General features: G+C 54.0%; 7 protein-coding genes across 7 annotated transcripts; 4 read left to right on the forward strand and 3 right to left on the reverse strand.

The window, feature by feature from the left end:
• Positions 1–463: 463 nt before the first annotated feature.
• Positions 464–1439, forward strand: met16 (phosphoadenylyl-sulfate reductase (thioredoxin); the record flags this gene model as incomplete). Its single annotated transcript, XM_025631514.1, has 2 exons — positions 464–632; positions 691–1439. The coding sequence occupies 2 exons, from the start codon at positions 464–466 to the stop codon at positions 1437–1439; spliced, it is 918 nt and encodes a 305-aa protein (XP_025490948.1).
• A 3054-nt stretch (positions 1440–4493) lies between these two features.
• On the forward strand, positions 4494–6912 carry sC (sulfate adenylyltransferase; the record flags this gene model as incomplete). The annotated part of the gene is made up of 6 exons (XM_025633398.1): positions 4494–4662; positions 4744–4771; positions 4909–5091; positions 5328–5473; positions 5548–5617; positions 5680–6912. The coding sequence occupies 6 exons, from the start codon at positions 4494–4496 to the stop codon at positions 6806–6808; spliced, it is 1725 nt and encodes a 574-aa protein (XP_025490949.1). The 3' UTR covers positions 6809–6912.
• Positions 6913–7111: 199 nt separating this feature from the next.
• BO82DRAFT_337582 (uncharacterized protein) lies at positions 7112–9006 on the forward strand (the record flags this gene model as incomplete). The annotated part of the gene is made up of 2 exons (XM_025633399.1): positions 7112–8795; positions 8853–9006. The coding sequence occupies exons 1-2, from the start codon at positions 7168–7170 to the stop codon at positions 9004–9006; spliced, it is 1782 nt and encodes a 593-aa protein (XP_025490950.1). The 5' UTR covers positions 7112–7167.
• A 518-nt stretch (positions 9007–9524) lies between these two features.
• BO82DRAFT_375377 (uncharacterized protein) lies at positions 9525–12180 on the reverse strand (the record flags this gene model as incomplete). The annotated part of the gene is made up of 2 exons (XM_025637474.1): positions 9525–10765; positions 10824–12180. 2 exons carry the CDS (start codon positions 12178–12180, stop codon positions 9525–9527), a joined length of 2598 nt encoding a protein of 865 aa, XP_025490951.1.
• An 898-nt stretch (positions 12181–13078) lies between these two features.
• On the reverse strand, positions 13079–13699 carry BO82DRAFT_102939 (uncharacterized protein). The gene has a single exon (XM_025629739.1). It carries the CDS (start codon positions 13645–13647, stop codon positions 13267–13269), a length of 381 nt encoding a protein of 126 aa, XP_025490952.1. The 5' UTR covers positions 13648–13699; the 3' UTR covers positions 13079–13266.
• A 1041-nt stretch (positions 13700–14740) lies between these two features.
• BO82DRAFT_355226 (uncharacterized protein) lies at positions 14741–15890 on the reverse strand. The gene is made up of 3 exons (XM_025635391.1): positions 15582–15890; positions 15419–15516; positions 14741–15332 (listed from the first exon to the last, which is right to left on the reverse strand). Exons 1-3 carry the CDS (start codon positions 15771–15773, stop codon positions 14825–14827), a joined length of 798 nt encoding a protein of 265 aa, XP_025490953.1. The 5' UTR covers positions 15774–15890; the 3' UTR covers positions 14741–14824.
• A 174-nt stretch (positions 15891–16064) lies between these two features.
• On the forward strand, positions 16065–17252 carry BO82DRAFT_355227 (LYR motif-containing protein). The gene is made up of 6 exons (XM_025635392.1): positions 16065–16219; positions 16342–16555; positions 16643–16807; positions 16920–16982; positions 17038–17087; positions 17156–17252. The coding sequence occupies exons 2-6, from the start codon at positions 16505–16507 to the stop codon at positions 17172–17174; spliced, it is 348 nt and encodes a 115-aa protein (XP_025490954.1). The 5' UTR covers positions 16065–16219; positions 16342–16504; the 3' UTR covers positions 17175–17252.
• The last annotated feature ends 1131 nt before the right edge of the window (positions 17253–18383 follow it).

Here is an 18383-nt window from a genome sequence, read left to right on the forward strand (position 1 = left end):
AGCAGGAAGTTGACCACAACCGGCTGAGATAAGCCGGTCCGGGGAAGCGCAGACACCGGGAGTGCAAGTATTGCGTGATTTCCCCGGAAGCTGAGAGAAGGATTTTTTTCTGCCCTTCGCCCCATCTGGCAAGCGGTCACGGGCGATGTCGTGATTGCGAGCCCTGCAGAATGGCCCAGCAAGTATGAAGGGAAGAGGGTGAAGGGAGAACGGACTCCCCGTTTTCCCGATGATGTCGTGATTGCCCCTGCCTGGTCCCTCTTATATCGGAGTCTTCGAGTTCGTCCTCTGTTGTGTCTTGTCTAGTCTACATCATTCCTCGCCTCCTGTCCCTCCTCTCGCCTTTCCAGGCCCTCCTCACTATCATACAAATAGACTTGTCTACTTTCGTCTTTTCTTCAATTCCATTACTTAACTTCTATCGCTCTTGCCCCTCTCTATATTAGCACTACTCCTAGTCAAGATGCCTGCCAAGATGTCGGACAACTACCCCTCTGATGGCGAGGCCATTGACTCCAGAGACTCTGGCTATGTCAGTGGCAGCTCGAGTGATGACTATTCTCCTGAGATCGTCTTCACCAAGCCACACTTGAAGTTCCTCAACAGACAACTGCAATTCCTCGAGCCTCAAGGTCAGTCCGGGTCCTTCCGAGATAGTCCCGGACCAGGGAACTAACAACATCGATGCAGATGTCCTGAGATGGTGTGTCACTTCACTGCCTCACCTCTACCAGACCACTGCCTTTGGCTTGACTGGTCTGGTCACTATCGATATGTTGTCCAAGCTGGCCGTGCCCCGGCCTCAGATGGTCGACTTGATCTTCCTCGATACCCTCCACCACTTCCCCGAGACCCTGGCTCTGGTCGACCGCGTCCGTGAGAAGTACCCTCTGAACACCATCCATGTCTACAAGCCTCAGGGCTGTGAGACCGAGGAGGACTTCGCTAAGAAGCACGGTCCCCGCCTTTGGGAGAAGGATGACCAGTTCTACGACTGGGCTGCCAAGGTTGAACCCGCCCAGCGTGCCTACCGTGAACTCAACGTGCACGCCGTCCTCACTGGCCGCCGCCGGAGCCAGGGTGGCAAGCGTGGTGACATCGACATTATCGAGGTTGACGAGGCTGGCTTGATCAAGATCAACCCTCTCGCCAACTGGACCTTCGATCAAGTCAAGCAGTACGTTAAGGAGAACAACGTCCCTTACAATGAGCTCCTCGACCGTGGCTACAAGAGCATCGGCGACTACCACTCCACCCAGCCCGTGAAGGAGAACGAGGATGAGCGCTCTGGCCGCTGGAAGGGTCAGGCCAAGACCGAGTGCGGCATCCACAACCCCCGCTCCAAATACGCACAGTTCCTCATGGAGATGGAGCGTAAGCGCCAGGAGGAAGCCATCTCGCAGGCTCTCCAGACCTCCCTTACGACTTCTGCTCAATGATTCCATCCCGAGACCTGATTTCTTCTTGCATATACCACGGCGTTCACATTCTATCGGAGGTTTAGCGGAGTTCACATAGCCTTGATATCACTCTTCTGCTTTTTACATTCGACTTGCTGTTTCCTGGGCCTGGAATTCTGGGACATTATGTGTCATGAATCTTTTGTCTGCTGTTTTTGATCCAAATGTACATAATGGGGACCGAAAACCATCCGACCAACCCTGATCCTTCGGGACTACTGTACATACCGGGTCGGCGGAGAAATTAACAAAAGCACTCGGTATCTTAATGACTGCAATACATTATTCTATTTATTCTATATCATAAAAATCCTAAAAAAACTCTTTTTTATTTTCTCTGTTGACTGGGAGCAGTATACCCGTATTCCCACTAATTATGTTGCCGCTGCTGTGGGGTCCTGAACCACGCAGGATTTTCATTTGAGACACCGAGTAAGGAGCGGTGTATGCATTAGATCTCACACTGGGAAGAGTTTTGACATTTTTGCAACAAGGTATAGCGCGTGGAGAAATCCACTGCATTATCGATACACCGATTTGCAATCAGCAATACTTTAGAGAGAGTTTTCTTCTTTTATTCACTAAAGTCACTCCAAAAGAGTCGGTCTGAAGTGCATAGAGGCTGGCGGACTCTGCTCTGGGATTTATGTTTTCCTGAGCACAAAAACGAGCTTGAGGGTTGTCGGTATAGATGCGCTCAAGGCTTGGAAGAAATACCGCAATTGAGATAGGCAGTACTGCGCGACATTGCCTTCACAATCGAGTACTTTCATCTTGATGACAAATTTTGGTTTCTGAAACAGTTATGTTAGTCGATCGCCAGTCGATCTTGACTATATCAATCGAGTGATCAACCGACAATGCCAGTGTTTGAGACATCCCGACACAGCCAATGATCTTATCTTATCAATCTGATCTGTTTGTAGAGAAGGGTTACCCAGCAAGACGCATATACACACTCTCAGCCACAGACACATCTAACACCTCATGAACAGAAGGGAAACTCAGCGCAACTCATTGCTTTTACGTACATGATGAAAAGCTTTGTCCAGACTAACTAAGAACATACAGGAGGGTCTCACTCATCTGGGGTGACGTATACCGAAGGGTCTTGTATCCACTGTGCAACAATCGTGTCAAGCCACAACAAACCACCCTGTTGCTAGACCATGATTCCGAGAAGGTTTCTGAGGATGAAGTACGGAGACGACGCGTGCGAATCCAGCCTGATCTCTTGATGCTACGTGCTACATGCCATTCACTGCTAATCCATGGCAGCGGTGGCTCTTGGGCCGTACGTAATCCGAGAGCTGGGGCATGTCTACCACCTGCTCTAAGCCAAATTAATTGGTTTAGTTTGCAGATTGCAACAGTACCAGATCTGTGTGTGGCGCATCTCAGGTTCCCAGATGCCAGCCGTGTACTGTGCCGCGTTGGACCCTGAGACCCTGAACTAGGCAGCCGCGAACCTCATCAGGATGCGATGGAGTCATGGACAGTTCCATCTGCGGGCCGCAAGGCTCAAGCGTATCCAGGTCACCTGGGGGTTGTTTGAACGAACCACATGTCCCGGCAGGGTCTATGTGCCACCCTGTCGAAATAAATGCTCGGTATCGCATCAATTCTAGAAGCTCGTGAAGGCTGCCCACCCCAGTCCCGACATTCAGAGAGAGGAGTCTGCCCAGTAATGCTTGCCGACACCCATGACCATGGATTCAGGTCCTTGCGCATGTTATTAGACTCTTATCAATAGGATTTCCATGAATGCTAGACTATAATGTGGTGTTGAACAATTAAAGGTTAGGGCAAGCGGGTCACCTGAGCGGCAACATGCCAAGATCAGCCCCGCGGAATCAGGAAAAAAAAACCCCTCCCCGATGGCGTCAGCGATCACGCAAGCCGGACTGGGGATGTCGTGATTGTTCTGGATACCCACGTGACCCACTGTGCCTGGGATCGGAGACGGGGAAGGGGTTCAACTTGCGTTGACACCTGAAAGGATGCCTGAGCCGATCCGCCGATCGGAGAGGCTCATCCCAACTTCGTTTCATCTCGGCTTTAACAGCTGCATGAGGATCTTTCGGAGCATCGCAATCATTCAGTCGGGATGCTCTGGGGCTTTTCCCGACACATCTATCTACGTGTACTCATGTTAATATTGACACCCCCCCCCCTCCCCCTGAAAATCATGGCTTTTTGCGGGTATCATGGTCTGCCATGCTTGCCTCGGATTGCCGCCGTGGGAAATTATGTGGCTGATACTGGAGGTGCACGATGACGACGACGCTGGTGCGTTTCTTTGCTCGGATCTTCGAGGGACTCGTGTCATTGAGCAATCAGGGGGTGTGTGGGGGAAGAGGAGGAAGTCATAGATGGGTGGATGGGTGAATGAATTGGTTGATTGATACTTCGTATAGTTCAGAGATCCTCCAGCAAACAAAGATGGCCTTCTAGAAGCAGGCTAGAAATAAGGGTACAAGCATAGCATGCTCAGAGCCTGGAATGGCGCAATCGGAGGCAGAGATCCGTACGACTGAGGGGCAAGACGAAGAAAAAAAAAAGAAAGAAAGTCAGGTACATCCATCGATTCTACAGTTTACAACTTACAATTGACAAGTGACGAGGATCACATACGTAGACCCTCCCCGAACCAAGAGTCGCGTTGCTCCACCATCTGACGAAGCCTGGATTTCTCAATTGTCTGGCCATTTTTAGTCTACCATCCCATAGAAGAATTTCCTTGGTCTTGTTCAACCAGGTTGTTTTAGTAGTATTAGTAGTAGTAGTAGTAGTGATAGTATTAGAGCCTTTTTATCTCCGCGGGCATTTACTTAGTAACTTAGTTCCCCCCCCCCCTCCCTCTTACTTTTTTACTTGTTCCCCCTCCATCCATTCCCTTCCCTTTCTCTTCCTGCCCCTCCTCTCCAATTTATAAACTCCTCTTCCTCCCCCTCCCCCCATTCGGAGTTCCCTTTTTTCCCTCCTCTCCCTCTAACAACTTCCTTTCCCTCACTCACATCCCCTCCATACACCATGGCCAACTCTCCTCACGGTGGTGTCCTTAAGGACCTTCTCGCCCGCGATGCTCCCCGCCACGACCAGTTGGCCGCCGAGGCCGAGATTCTCCCCGCCATCTCCCTCACTGAGCGCCAGCTCTGCGATCTGGAACTCATCATGAACGGTGGTTTCAGTCCTCTTGAGGGTTAGTCGGACACTCCAAGTCCCTCCAGATCTAATTGCTACCGTTGGATTGCGAACCATTCGCAGGCTAACTTTAACCTAGGTTTCATGACCCAGAAGGACTTTGACGGGTATGTTACCCTTGCATCGCATTTACAATGCTACAAGATTAAGCGCTTCATTCAACAAAACTTGTCGAAGTTGTGAAGTTTTGGAAGACATTGGAAGAGAAGCAAGCAGTGTGCTGATCGTCATCTCCGCTCTCTAGTGTTTGCGAGAACTGCCGCCTCGCCGATGGCAACGTCTTCTCCATGCCCATTACCCTCGATGCCTCCCAGCAAACCATCGACGACCTCAAGCTTAAGGCCGGCGCTCGTGTCACTCTTCGTGATTTCCGTGACGACCGCAACCTGGCCATCCTGACCATTGAGGACATCTACCGCCCTGACAAGTGAGTCAATACCCAGTCACTGTCTTGTGAGCGTGTGACAAACAGAAAAGTCTCCCGGTGCTCGCGCTGGCCTGATCGACGTTTCAAAACCAAGTTGAAGCGGGAGTGGCATCTCTTGGCGTTCCGTCGGTCTACGGCAAGCGGGCGTTACAGAGTGCCGGGGACTTGCAGATAGTGGGTCTTGATGACGCGGTTGGACGGTTGAGCTAACCAGTGCGCTTTTACCCCTGATCTAGGACGAAGGAAGCCAAGCTGGTCTTTGGCGGCGATGAGGAGCACCCTGCCATCAAGTACCTGAACACCAAGGTCCAGGAATTCTACATTGGTGGAAAACTCGAGGCTGTCAACAAGCTCAACCACTACGATTATGTCGGTCTTCGCTGTACGTCGTCATCACCATCCGTGCGCGGGTATCTGAAACAATAATGCAGAGCGCCAGACTGACCTAGCCTCCAGACACTCCCGCGGAATTGCGCGTCCACTTTGACAAGCTCGGCTGGACCCGAGTTGTCGCTTTCCAGACTAGGTATGTGTGGCTGATCTAGACTCTGTCCTCCTTGCCCCAGGACCCGACTAACGCTCCATCAGAAACCCCATGCACAGAGCTCACCGTGAACTGACTGTCCGCGCTGCTCGTGCCCGTCAGGCCAATGTCCTGATCCACCCCGTCGTCGGTCTGACCAAGCCCGGTGACATTGACCACTTCACCCGTGTCCGTGCCTACCAGGCTCTCCTCCCCCGCTACCCCAACGGCATGGCCGTTCTCGGTCTCCTGCCCTTGGCCATGCGTATGGGTGGTCCCCGTGAGGCCATCTGGCACGCCATCATCCGTAAGAACCACGGTGCCACCCACTTCATCGTCGGCCGTGACCACGCTGGTCCTGGTAAGAACTCCAAGGGCCAGGAGTTCTACGGCCCCTACGATGCTCAGCACGCCGTCGAGAAGTACAAGGACGAGCTTGGTATCGAGGTCGTTGAGTTCCAGCAGGTCACCTACCTGCCCGACACCGATGAGTACCGTCCCAAGGACGAGGTTCCCGCTGGCGTCAAGACCCTCGACATCTCCGGCACTGAGCTCCGCAACCGCCTGCGTACCGGTGCCCACATCCCCGAGTGGTTTTCCTACCCCGAGGTTGTCAAGATCCTGCGCGAGTCCAACCCTCCCCGCTTCAGCCAGGGTTTCACTATCTTCCTTACCGGTTACATGAACTCCGGCAAGGACGCCATTGCTCGTGCTCTTCAGGTCACCTTGAACCAGCAGAGCGGTCGCTCCGTCACCCTGCTGCTCGGTGACACCGTCCGTCACGAGCTCTCCTCCGAGCTGGGCTTCAGCCGCGAGGACCGCCACACCAACATCCAGCGCATCGCTTTCGTTGCCGGTGAGCTGACCCGCGCCGGTGCTGCCGTCATCGCGGCCCCCATCGCTCCCTACGAGGAGTCCCGCAAGGCCGCCCGTGACGCCGTCACCCAGGGTGGCGGTAACTTCTTCCTTGTTCACGTCGCCACCCCTCTCGAGCACTGCGAGAAGACTGACAAGCGCGGTATCTACGCCAAGGCTCGCCGCGGCGAGATTAAGGGCTTCACTGGTGTCGACGACCCCTATGAGGCTCCCTCCAACGCCGATCTCACTGTCGACGTCTCCAAGCAGAGCGTTCGCAGCATTGTGCACGAGATCATCCTCATGCTCGAGAGCGAGGGCTACTTTGACCGTAACTAAATTAGCGTAGGCGCTTCCGGAAAATTTTTGTGATTTATTTTCTTGTATCATGGCATCATGTGGAATACAGGCAGGGCTTGTGAGATCCAGGGTGATTTAGAAGGACCATTGTCTATAGAGATTATTGGCTTTGAATATTATTATTGATTCCCCCATAGTAACTACTACATTGCTCTATTGCTCCTCAAGATGGCGGGTGGAAAGTCACCAAACTAGGCCCGATTGAGACAGAAATGCAAACACGCGAAACACCACCACCTGATCGGCTCTTCCGTCTTTCAACCTTCAACCTCCGCAGCGCAGTTCAAGTATTCCTCCTTCAGCAACACAATTACTTGTCACGACTCCAATCCCTGAGGATGTTTCCTCCTCGCATGTCCGTCTCTCGAATAGCGGGCTCCAATCGCCCGCTGCGATTGCCCGTGCCACACAGCTCTCATCACGTCATTCGACGACCATTTACACAGACTTCGCGACAGCTCGTTCTAGCCCCGCCGCCCAGTCGCCCTCAACTCGACTTCCTCACGCCCACCTCCACCAGCCTCCCTCTTCCCCCGTTGTCCATTCACCTCCGCCGGCATGTTGCCCGTCTCATCTCTACCGAGAGCCGCAACTATTACCGCCGACGCATCTCAGGCAGCCTCAAACTCGCTCTCTCTTTCACCGCCATCCTCCTCCTGTTCAATGTGGTCCAAATCGGCGTTAACCAAGCCGAGCTCGAACACCAATGGCCCACGCCGGACGAATGGTCGTGGAAGAACCGCTGGCGACTGCGGTCCGCGCAAGCGCACCAGAACCCGGAGAAGATTGGCAAGCTCATGACCGACTGGGCCATGGTCCGGAGTTTCTTGCGGGACCTGCTAGAGCAGCTCGAGGATCCGGAACGCGAAGGCAAGGGCATCGTGGACCAAGCCGAGGGCGGATTCCTGGTGGACGGGGTCGGGAAAACGGGCTTCGACATCACGGCCAAGAGCGAGCCGTGGCGCCGGGGCTACTACCAGGCGCTGATGGGCGCCGCCAAGGCGGCCGAGTCCCTCGAAGGCTGGATGACGGATCGCAAGCAGCTGATCTCGGCGCCGGCCGAGTACGTCGTCGGGCCCTCCAACCCGCGGCCGAAGCCCATGCCCACGAAGCAGAAGAAGGTCCTCCACGAGGCGGACTGCGAGCCCGCCTCCCCGCCGCCGCAGTCCTTCTACGTGAAGATCCTCACGACGCGCGGCTTCACCACGGGCCAGAAGGTCGAGGCGGCGCTCGCGTACGCGGACTGGCTCGCCTACAAGGGCCTGGCCGCCACCGCGGATGAGGTGTACCAGTGGGCGATGGACATCGCGGTCTCCGGCACATCGACGCCCACCAGCGACCACCAGCAGATCGTGGACCCGCAGACCGGCATCCTCCGCAACGACGGCCAGCACTTCCCGTCCGAGAACATCCTGCGCGTGTCGACGGCGCAGGCCGTTCACCAGGCGCGCCAGGGCCACCTCCCGGCCGCGCTCTCGATCTTCACCTCCGTGCTCAAGGCCCGCCGCTCCATCCCCGCGGGCGTCGGCGAGCCCACCACCGCCTACACCCCGACCCTGCCCCGCTCCCCGGACCCCTTCCGCTCCTTCTTCAACAAGCTGCAGACCACCCTGCGGCCCGCCGCCTACCCGCCCCCGCCGCCCACCGGCGACGCCCCGCCCGCCCGCACCCCGGCCACCGTCTGCGACCAGGCCGCCCTCATGACCTACATCGGCGAGATCCTCTTCGCCTCCTCCTCTCAGGAATCCGGCCTCGCCTGGACCCGCGACGCCGTCGACATGGCCGAGGCCACCCTGCTCGAGCTGGGCGCCGCCGGCTCCGACCCCGAGCCCGTCGCCAACGCCCGCTGCGCCGACTGCCTCCGCGTCGGCCTCGCCAACTGGAAGACCATGGTCAACCAGCTCATCGCCCGCGCCGAACAGGAGGAAGACGAGGCCGTCGAGAAGGCCGCCCACCAACGCACATCGTCGTCATCATGGTCATCGTGGCTCCCCCGCGGCAGCAGCAGCAGCAGCAGCAGCAGCAGTGAAAGCCTGGTGCAGCAGAAGATCCTCGCGCGCAAGCGCTGGGAGGCCGAGGGGATGATCCTCGATGAGCGTCGCGCCCGGCTCGACTGGCTGGTCGAGGACTATTCGCCCTACGAGGGCTTGGCGCCGAACGCATCGCTCTTTACCTAGTTTTTGTCCTGCTGGTGTCGGGTTGAGAGGAGATTGTAGGATCTTGACGCGTCTGTTTTTTTTGGGGGGGTGTGCTTATGTACGTACTTGAGCCTTGGTTGCGGGAAACCTCGTGTTTCTTGTTTGATTGCATACATGCAGGTTGGAGTTTTGGGGGGGTTTGCGTTGTCTACTGTACATAGGAATTTTCTTTGTTGCTCGAATCGTTCCAGATATGGGCATATGTGTGGGAATGGGTCAGTTGATACCTGCTTTCACTATTTTGATTGATCACTTTTAGGAAATACTGCTCCTAATCTGTATTTATGGGCTAGGGTAGGGAACACACAAGAACAACTTCTCAGATACTCTACTACTTCCCAGCTAGGCTTTATACTTGAGCTTCAAAGAGTTGGTTTGGGCCGGGCAGGTTTATTGACATTGCGAGCGCGAGTGCTAGTGCTAAGAGTACAATAGGGTTTGATATTATGATGGATTGCGCAAAAAGGATTGAACCACTAAAAGTCCCCACACCTCTGTCATCCTCCGACCACGTTCCCATTCGGCAAGGTGATTCGGTACTGATCGAAGTTCAGAGTGAAATTCCCTTTCACGCCGGCGGGAGCCAGGTCGATGACGTGGATGTGTTTCGACTCCTCGGTATACACATTCGTCAGGTACAGCTGCAGGTCGTTCCCCGCGAACGTGGCAGCCGACAGAGTGCCGGTCTCCTGGAAGATGTACAGGACCGAGATGCGAGCGAAGGTCAGGGCTTTGCTTGTGATCACCGTGGTTGAGTTCGAGGATGAAGACGCAGCCGCCGTGGCCGTGGGCGAGGAACTTGCTGCTGCCGTCACCGTAGAGGTCGTTTGGGATCCGGGATGACGGACCTCCGTGGCAGTCGCTGCATGAGTGGCTGTTGCTGCTGTGGCGGTGGCCGTTTCCGTCGCAGCTTGCCCGGTCTTGGTCGGTGGGGTGTCATCGAAGATGATCCCGTTCTCTGTAGCAATCGAGGCACGGGCAGCAAGGACTTGCGTGGGCAGATTCGGCGTGGCCGAGGTCGGCGGTGGTTGTTCGTAGGCAAAGGGCAGTGGGTTGGAGTTGGAAGATTCCGTCAGGTCATACCAGGGAAGGAAAGCACGCCGGGATTTACTACTGCTGCTCGTCGAAATGCCGGAGAAGGACACCAGGCTATTCTCGGTCGTGCACGAGACATTGTTCTGGCTGAACAGGGCCATGATAGTCATCTCATCCAGCGTGATGCTGTAATTCTGCTGGGCACCTTCAAATAAGTCTGGAAGGTCACTACCCATGGTGGCACTCTTGTTGTTGATCTTGGCTGTAACACAGCTGGCATCGCCGGCAGTTGCGCAACGACTGCCTGTAAACCCATTGGCGCAGACACAGGAGCAGACATTGCCGCTCGAAACACTGACACCGCCATTCTCACACGGTGTTGTCTTCGCACAGTCAGACCCGCTCGACTTGTGCTTGAGAACAACCAAGCAAACAGGGATCAGAACAGCGGCCAAGATGATGACGATGATAATAACACAGACAAGTCCGAAAAGCCATGGGGGCATGCCACAGCAGCGGCGGGCCTGCTTTGGTTGAGCTTTTTCCTGGTCCACTTCTTTGGGAGGCTCGTTGGAGTGGATTTGATGGAGCGTGGATCTCCGGAAAAAGAAAGGCCAGGATGAGTGAGCCCCGTCCTGTACCGCGGCAGGGGGTGGGAAAGATGCTAGAATGCTCTGAATTGATCCCGAGTTACGTCTCTGGTCTGTTTGAACGTATCAGCATGCTGTGATATTATGATCGAACACGACCAGGCCACTTACGAAAACGAGGGTTTCCTCCATTGAGCAAGTCGTTTCTGCTTGCAGTTCGGCCATGCTCGAGATTAGACGCGAGTTTGGTCGCTCGGCGAATCAAATCAGGTAAGCTTGTTAGACTTCCACGAGCCTCTGCATCACGGACAGCAGTCATATTCAATCGAGGAGGTCGACGGCCCATTGGCCTAGTTTCGCTTATTGTCGGCGCTGCCTTCGGGAGTCCTCCAACCTCTTTCCTCAGGGCCGCATTGTTATCGTACGGGCGAGCCAGAGCGGGATGTTCAGCACTCAGATCCAGCATAATCGGCGCTTTCTCCGTCCCAAAATGCGTCGAGCCAGACGATACTGTTGACATGCTATCGTTTCGCTCCCTTCCAGCAGCTATCTCTTTCAAAACTGCCGCCGTGGCCGCCGTATCGGCCGTAGTTGGTCTGGCAGACACCGGGGTCTTCTCCGATGGCGGTACAGGCGAGTTTGTACTGGGTTTCTGGATTGTGCGCAATGCAGGCTTTCCACGGGTTCCGATACTTGCCTGCCTCAGAAGCGCAGGGGCGGCTACCTGCAAAGAATGCTGTGATTCACTATCATCGGAGTCGCCTTCCAGGTAAGTACCTAATATCTCCGACTCGGCCGGCCCGGAGCACCAACTGGGAGGATATGGTCGACTTGGCGCGTGAAGCTCCTTTGAGATCGTGGGGCTATCGGGCAATTCCTCGGGAATCGGTGAGACGGAGGATCCACGATTATCAGTTGGTCGAGCTGCTGGCATCGGCGGAGCAAGGCCACACGCTTTTTGCAGTGGAAATGCTGAAGATGCAACATGTTCCGTGGGTGATGAATGAGCCGTCCCCGGCAGGTCAGTAAGAGAGATTGTACCGACTGACGAAACTCCCGACTGTCTGAATAGGTCTTCGGTAGCAATGGATGCCCGGGGCGTCGAACCTGCAAGAGTGCTTGGGCTAGGAGGAATTGGAATTCTGATTGCTGGTCGCGGGGCATGTTGCATCGGGAGGGGTTGCGAGAAAGACGGAACAGGCCGTTTGATGTTTAGCGGGCTGGGCACGACGTCAACGCTTCTTTCCGAATACACAGAAGGCGAAGGGCAGTCGGGCCGTGGGGGTCGCTGTGGTGGAGGACCTTTAGGAACTAGTAGTCGCGCGTGGGCATTGGCTACGTCGATCTGCTGAAGGCCATCGTTGGGTAGGGGCCATTGTGTCAGATGAGCCGGATTGGTCCTGAAAGTCGACACTGGTTCTGGAGCTGGCTCGTGACGTTTTCCAGCCTTCAGCATCTCCCTTGCTCGTCGTACTGATCCTTTTCTCTCTACGGGCTCAGAGCCCGTATCCTCTGGGTTAGGTTCCATGTGTTAGCGTGGAACAGGAGTGATAATTGCAGCAAGCGCGATATGATGTCGCGCTGAGTGAATTCGATCTTTGCTAGCGCATAGAACAAGAGCTGATGCCGCTTTGCTGGCTGGCAACTGATCGTTGACGAAAGGTAACTCAACCGCGGCGTTGATAAACGAGCGATTGCAGACACGTTGAGTGGGTGAAACTGATAAAAGTTTGATAAGTCGCGTCTGTCTATTGCCTGATGACAACAGTCTTGGGATTTCAAAAGAAGGTGGATGTTGAGAATGATCGTAAGGGCACTCAATGCCTCTAGAGGGGACAAGTAAGTTCAATGTTGCAAGTCGGTTGGTGCACATCGTAGGCAGCGAGACGATCGAGGATGCATACCACAAGAAACAGGTCTTACTCGAAAAAAAGAAGGAAGAAGCAATCAAAGACTCAAAGTCACAAGAACATAGTATAAGACTTGCAAAGTCTAAGAAGAATCCCCGGCTGGTCACCAAGCCCCTGAGCGCATAGAACAGAAATTGTTAATCAGCAAGCCTTCCATCATGATTCATCTAAGACACGAAATAGGAACTTACAGAATCTCCCACGAAGAAAAGAAGAACCGTCCAAAGGGATCGAAGGAGCCTCTAGCCCTTACCCCCAAGAGAAAAGAGCGGACAACTGGACAGTACGAAGTAAAAGGAGAAGAAAAACAACCCCCAGCGCGTGTATAGACGGCAAGCAGGTCTTTGGGCGATAACGCCTCACACGGACGGAAAGTCAGGCCCAGGGGTTTCCGGAAACCCAGCAAACCTAAAAGTCGGAGATGGATACTAAAGACACTTCATTTCCGTGCTTTGCCCAGGGACTGGACTCAAAGCAGGGTGCGCCGGCGCAAACGTTTGGGAGTCACACCCGTTCAAGTCTAGGTGGAGTTGGAGCCAAAGCGATAGCGCGGAGACAGGCACGGGAGGTCGTTTGTGACGGAAGGGATTTGGTCCTTAGGAGCACCGGATGACCTGCTAAACTGCTACTAGGCTTCAAGATAGTCTAACCGCCGCAAATATGCCGTAGTTGTTCTCACTTCCCAGAGTGGGTGGTGCCTCGTTTCATGGAGATGCGCCGGACGCAACAAATCGACACCCGCGGGGATGATCAATTGATATGGAATCGATGGTATTTCTTTGTTTCAATTTACTTTTTCCCCTTCCCCTCGCTTGCAGATAGTCTTGCACACACAATGCAAACCGCTGCTGGATTATGGAGACACCAAGAGTCGCAAGATTATGCATATGGCGGTCATTTTGACCGGGGAAGTCGAATAGGCGAGACGGCAAGGACCATAGACAGGCCAGAAATTGAGATCCTGAGTAAACGGGATGAGCTAAGGGACCGGAGCTAAGACCCATAATGGAGGAAATACAAGGGACGGCGAGCGGCCATTGGGCGGGCGGGGCACACCCAAGACTCGCAGAGGGACCAAAGAGCATGGCGGTTGACACTAGAGTCTCAGCTTGAGCAGAAGTGCCACTCGCTGGAGAGCGGCACTGCGGCCCTGGAACTTCAACATGAAACCAGTGATGAAGTCCATCCATGGCTGAAGGTCCAATGATGGTGCCGAACGAGCAACCGGAAACACGGGCGTCGGACGCGAGGGTCACGAATCGCATTCACTCCTCAGTCGGCAGAGGATGGGGAGAGTTCCACCGGGAATTCATGAAGCGAGTCAAGCAATGTGTACACCGGGGGTGATTCGTGCAATGATGTGGTCATGTCCTTCCAGCGGCAGTGCTGACGGCTCCATTCCATGGATCAGCATCATACTGTAATAACCGTTATCATGATCACGATAATAATAATTATAATAATAATCAAAACAGAGGCTAGCCGGATTGTTAGGCCATTCTGGCCGGGATAGTCGCTCGGGCACAAGGCCAGTTTGAGGTTAGCGAGGTACCGAAGCCATTAAAACAGAGTTTATCGCTTAACAGCCTCTGTTATGGTGGTACGTATTGTTTATTGTTCTGGCTGGCAAAGATCATATGAGGGACCTGCCACGCGGGAAAGATGCAGGAGAATGGATAAGAATAGTTCCAGTCTCCTCTTTCTTCATTTATTGCGGGACTGAACCGAGTGGAGGATGAATATGATGGATGGTGATGATGATGAGGTTGAAGAAGAAGAAGAAGTACGGAGTAGAAGACAGCAGGAGAAGAAGAGGGAGGAAGGCAGGCGGAGATGAAACAGGCCGAAAAGAGAACCTCAGGCCACAAGCAAGTCTTTCTCTTCTCTTTCGCCCTCTCTTTTTTGATCCCCTTTCCCTCCTATCCCTATCTCTAGAAGTGGTTCATAGTCTAGTTCTAGTTCTAGTTCTAAGGCTAGCTCTAGCATCCATCCATCACAAGTTTACAACGCTATCATCTCATTATCATGGACCCGGGGTCCATTTAACTCCATCAACCGTTTATAAAAATAGCTCGGCTCTATCTACAGGACTGACCACCGGCGAGATCCGAGAATGTCTCTACAATTCCGAAGAACTAATTGAAGGTGGAGCTGAGGTCTTCTGGAGCTCATTAAGAACATGTCCATAGCTCGCTGGTTCATATACAAAGACTCCATCTTCCAGTGTTCGTGCTGCGGCTGTGCCTGCGAAGACAGCTTCACTTATTCTTGGCCTATCGCACTTCTTACCTTCTTGATTTGCTGCTCCACCGTGCGCATCTCAACAACGACATTGGCCAATTTTGAGATCTGACCCTCGACAGCTCCGGTGAAGGAATTCTGGGCGCTACGCAAAGAAAGGGGCACCAAGATCCCGTACCAGTAAATCGGATCCGACGACCGAAAACGCTTCTTCGCTTTCTTCGACTTCGTATCTGTCTCCGCCGCTTCTGCTGGGGGACTATCCGCAGCGATTCCTGAGGCAGCAGCTTGGTTTGTGCTTTCTTCGGTGTCTTCGGACCCATCTTCTTCTGCATTTGCAGTATCTTCGGTTGAAGAGGATTCACTTTCGTCGTCCGTCTCGGATCGCTCCTTGGGCTGCTCGACAGTAACGGATTCGATTGCGAAGCTATGCTGGAACGCGCCTGTTAAGGCAGTCTTCTTCGGGGTTTCTTCTGGGGAAGTCGAGTCGGCCCCCGATGCTGAGTGGGAGACCGCTTCTTGTAGGTTCCTGCATAGGTGCGATATTTCGATTGGTTAGGCGTCCTGGTAGACAGGAGGGCACTCTCGGAGAAAACGAGGTGTGTTGGGACTCACACTCTCCTTGTCGCCTTCATGCGTTCATCGTAGTAATCTGCTCCGTACCTGCGCCCAGTTGAACAAACAAAGTTCGCATGCGCGAGGGAGATGAACCCCTGGTGAATCTCAGCAATTGTTCGCCTGCGACGTGTGGTTGCGCCATGCACAGTCACAAACATACCGAGGACAGCCGGGCACCCAGGTCGGCTTGCAGTTGTTGATGCTGATCTAAGAGCTGAAGGTACCGCTCCAGTAGATCGTCCAGCATCTGCAGATGATCCAGCTGCTGTTCAGGCTTCTTTACTTCATTGGAGTCATGCTCCGTGGAGGGTGAACCATGGCGGGAAGCCGGAGGGGTCGGGATCTGCGCCATTGGGTTACAAGCAGTAGATATGGAAGATCAGATGTGAGTCAGATAGCAGATCAGAGCGCCGATCAGGCATTTCTTTTGGATATGACAGGCGCTGGTTGTTTTGGTGGAGGAGGACGAGGGGTGGAAGCTTGAAAGCGGCGGAGACCCCGTGGAGGAGGCCGGGCGGGCGACTAACTCCGTCATCGCAACCTCCGCCGAACACCAAAAGAATTTCCCGAGATTCGCCATTATTGTTCCCTGCCTTTTCTCTCCGCGCCATATCCTCCTTTGGCCTCACCCTCCCCATTTTATAATCGAGCCTACTTCTTGTTTCTCGCTTAGTTTATTGTGTACTGAACTGAGCACTTGTGAAGTCTCCTCAGCACTAAAGACGTGACCCCGTCTTTGGTTTACTTGCTCCGAACAGCTTCTCTTCCGACGCCACTTCGACTTGCGCTGGTTCTCAGGTAACTTTACCCCTCTATCCGACAAACCTCGCTACTCCAGACGCTCCGGGTGATATTGGCTCACCGATCGCGGTTGACTTGGAGTGACTCGGCACATACTGACTTGAGTCCGTTTCTTCTAGACACTTCGCAGTCCAGCAATTCGGAAAAGACGTGCTCGGAGATAGCCGCATTTGGGTCTTTCAGGCATCATCCATCTCAGCGATTCTCTTCACTTCATCCCTCCCTTGTTCAACAATACTATTCTAAAGCCACCCTCTCCACTCTTATCTAAAGCCTATCATCATGTCTGTCCCTACGATCGGGCGCGATACGGCCTTCCAGGTCCGCTCCTTGGTATGTTTCCCTTGTTCATGGAGAGCTTGATTGTGTCCTGTGACCAGCTTGAAAGTGGAGACTAATCGCCCATGCTTGCTCGTGTAGTTCCGTTCATTGCTGCGTCAGTCCTCCCAGTTCTCGAACTACAACTTCCGCGAGTACGCCCGCCGGCGCACAGCGGATGCCTTCCGCGAGCATCAGAAGGAGACGGAAGATAGACGGATACAAGAATTGATCCAGGATGGAATCCAGAACCTGCGGATGTTGAAGGTTAGTCATACCAGGCCGGGGGTCATGGCTCCGGGGGACTTTCGGGTCCAGCATCGCCGCTCCAGGGCATGTTGCCGGTTTTACTCAAGATTAAAACTAACATACACTCCAGCGTCAAACCGTGATCAGCCAGTTCTACCAGATGGACAAACTGGTTGTCGAGGGTCAGGAGACAGTGAGTACTCTTGGGGGGATATTCACATCGAAGTCCCAGCTGACGGGGAAACCAGGGCAAGCAAACTGGTAGCGAAGGTGGCATTGTTCGCCAGAAGGATACTGGGTAAGATGAATATCCTCGACATGCTTGTTCAATTCTTACTGACCGGGGCATAGTTGGGACTAAATAAGTTATATATGCGATTCTTGATTTGCCGGCGTAGGAACGGAGTTGCTGGGGATTGATCTTGATATCTTGCGCCGCCGATGAAGGAGTGACTGAATAGACTGGAGGTGCTCTTGTAATTTTATCAAAGGCGACTCACCGCGTACGTTGTAGGTAGCACCGACACTAAATTTCTGAAAATACCATTCTTCTCTCTTTAACCACTTCGACTTCAATATCTTAAATGTCCGCAATGTTTGATTGGAAATCAATGGATTCTGCCATCAGCCCCAGTCACGTGAATCCGGGGGTTTTGCTGTTGCCGCCTTCGGTCGCATCGCGACCATCAATCAAGCAATCAACCATTCCCATCCCAAACACTCCTCGGATTCACCGTCACGCTCTCGTCATTTGTCTCGTGCAACCAGGCGCATATCCTCTCTGCATTTTGTGGATGGGCGACAGACCTCACAGTGTGCATTTCATCCAGGCCTGGGAGTGAGCTAGCAGCATCAGACGCTCACGATGCCACCTACCGTAAGTTCCTCGCCGACAGCTACCATGCCGAGATTAGCACCAACTCCGCGCGTTCCAACGCTCGAACAAAACGATTGAAAAGACACAATCTTTTGTGAACCCAGAAATGACCCTCTGCAGTTCAGATCCTCACGCTCCGGGCGACAATTCGGTGACGCCGCCAACCGCAACCGAACGGGTCAGGTCGATCACGACGTGTTCGAAGGACTCCCCGTACGACGATGGACGCGCCAGACTCAGACCGTATCACAAGAGCCCAAAAGCGAGGCGCCCGACCCCAATGACGCTCAAGGTCCGGGAGGGCGACCCACTATTCCCGAGCACCCAATGCCCCGAGACAGCCACCTGTTGACCCCGGCGAGCCGAGCGCTCCTGCGCGCAGCCCGCGCAGGCTGCATCTATATCCGACAAGCTTCGAAGGAATTTGAAGACGAGGAGAAGGAGGCGACAGATGGAGAGGAACAACCTTTGATCCAGAGCACGGAACGCAGTTTTGTTACCCGCAAGTGGACGTCCGTCCCGAAGCATCTCGAGGCCGTGGAGGTGGAATTCCTTGCCAAGAGACGCCCGGGGATGCCATCTCTGTATGGTACGTCTGCAAACGCAGATGGATCTACTGCGGGCCCGATGCGGCGGACTCGGTTCAAGAAGGTCGATCCGGCTACAGGGAACATTTCGATTTATGAGGCTTGGGTGCCAGAAGGACATAAGATTGAG

Source organism: Aspergillus uvarum, assembly GCF_003184745.1.
Source record: "Aspergillus uvarum CBS 121591 unplaced genomic scaffold BO82scaffold_34, whole genome shotgun sequence".
NCBI lineage: Eukaryota > Fungi > Ascomycota > Eurotiomycetes > Eurotiales > Aspergillaceae > Aspergillus > Aspergillus uvarum.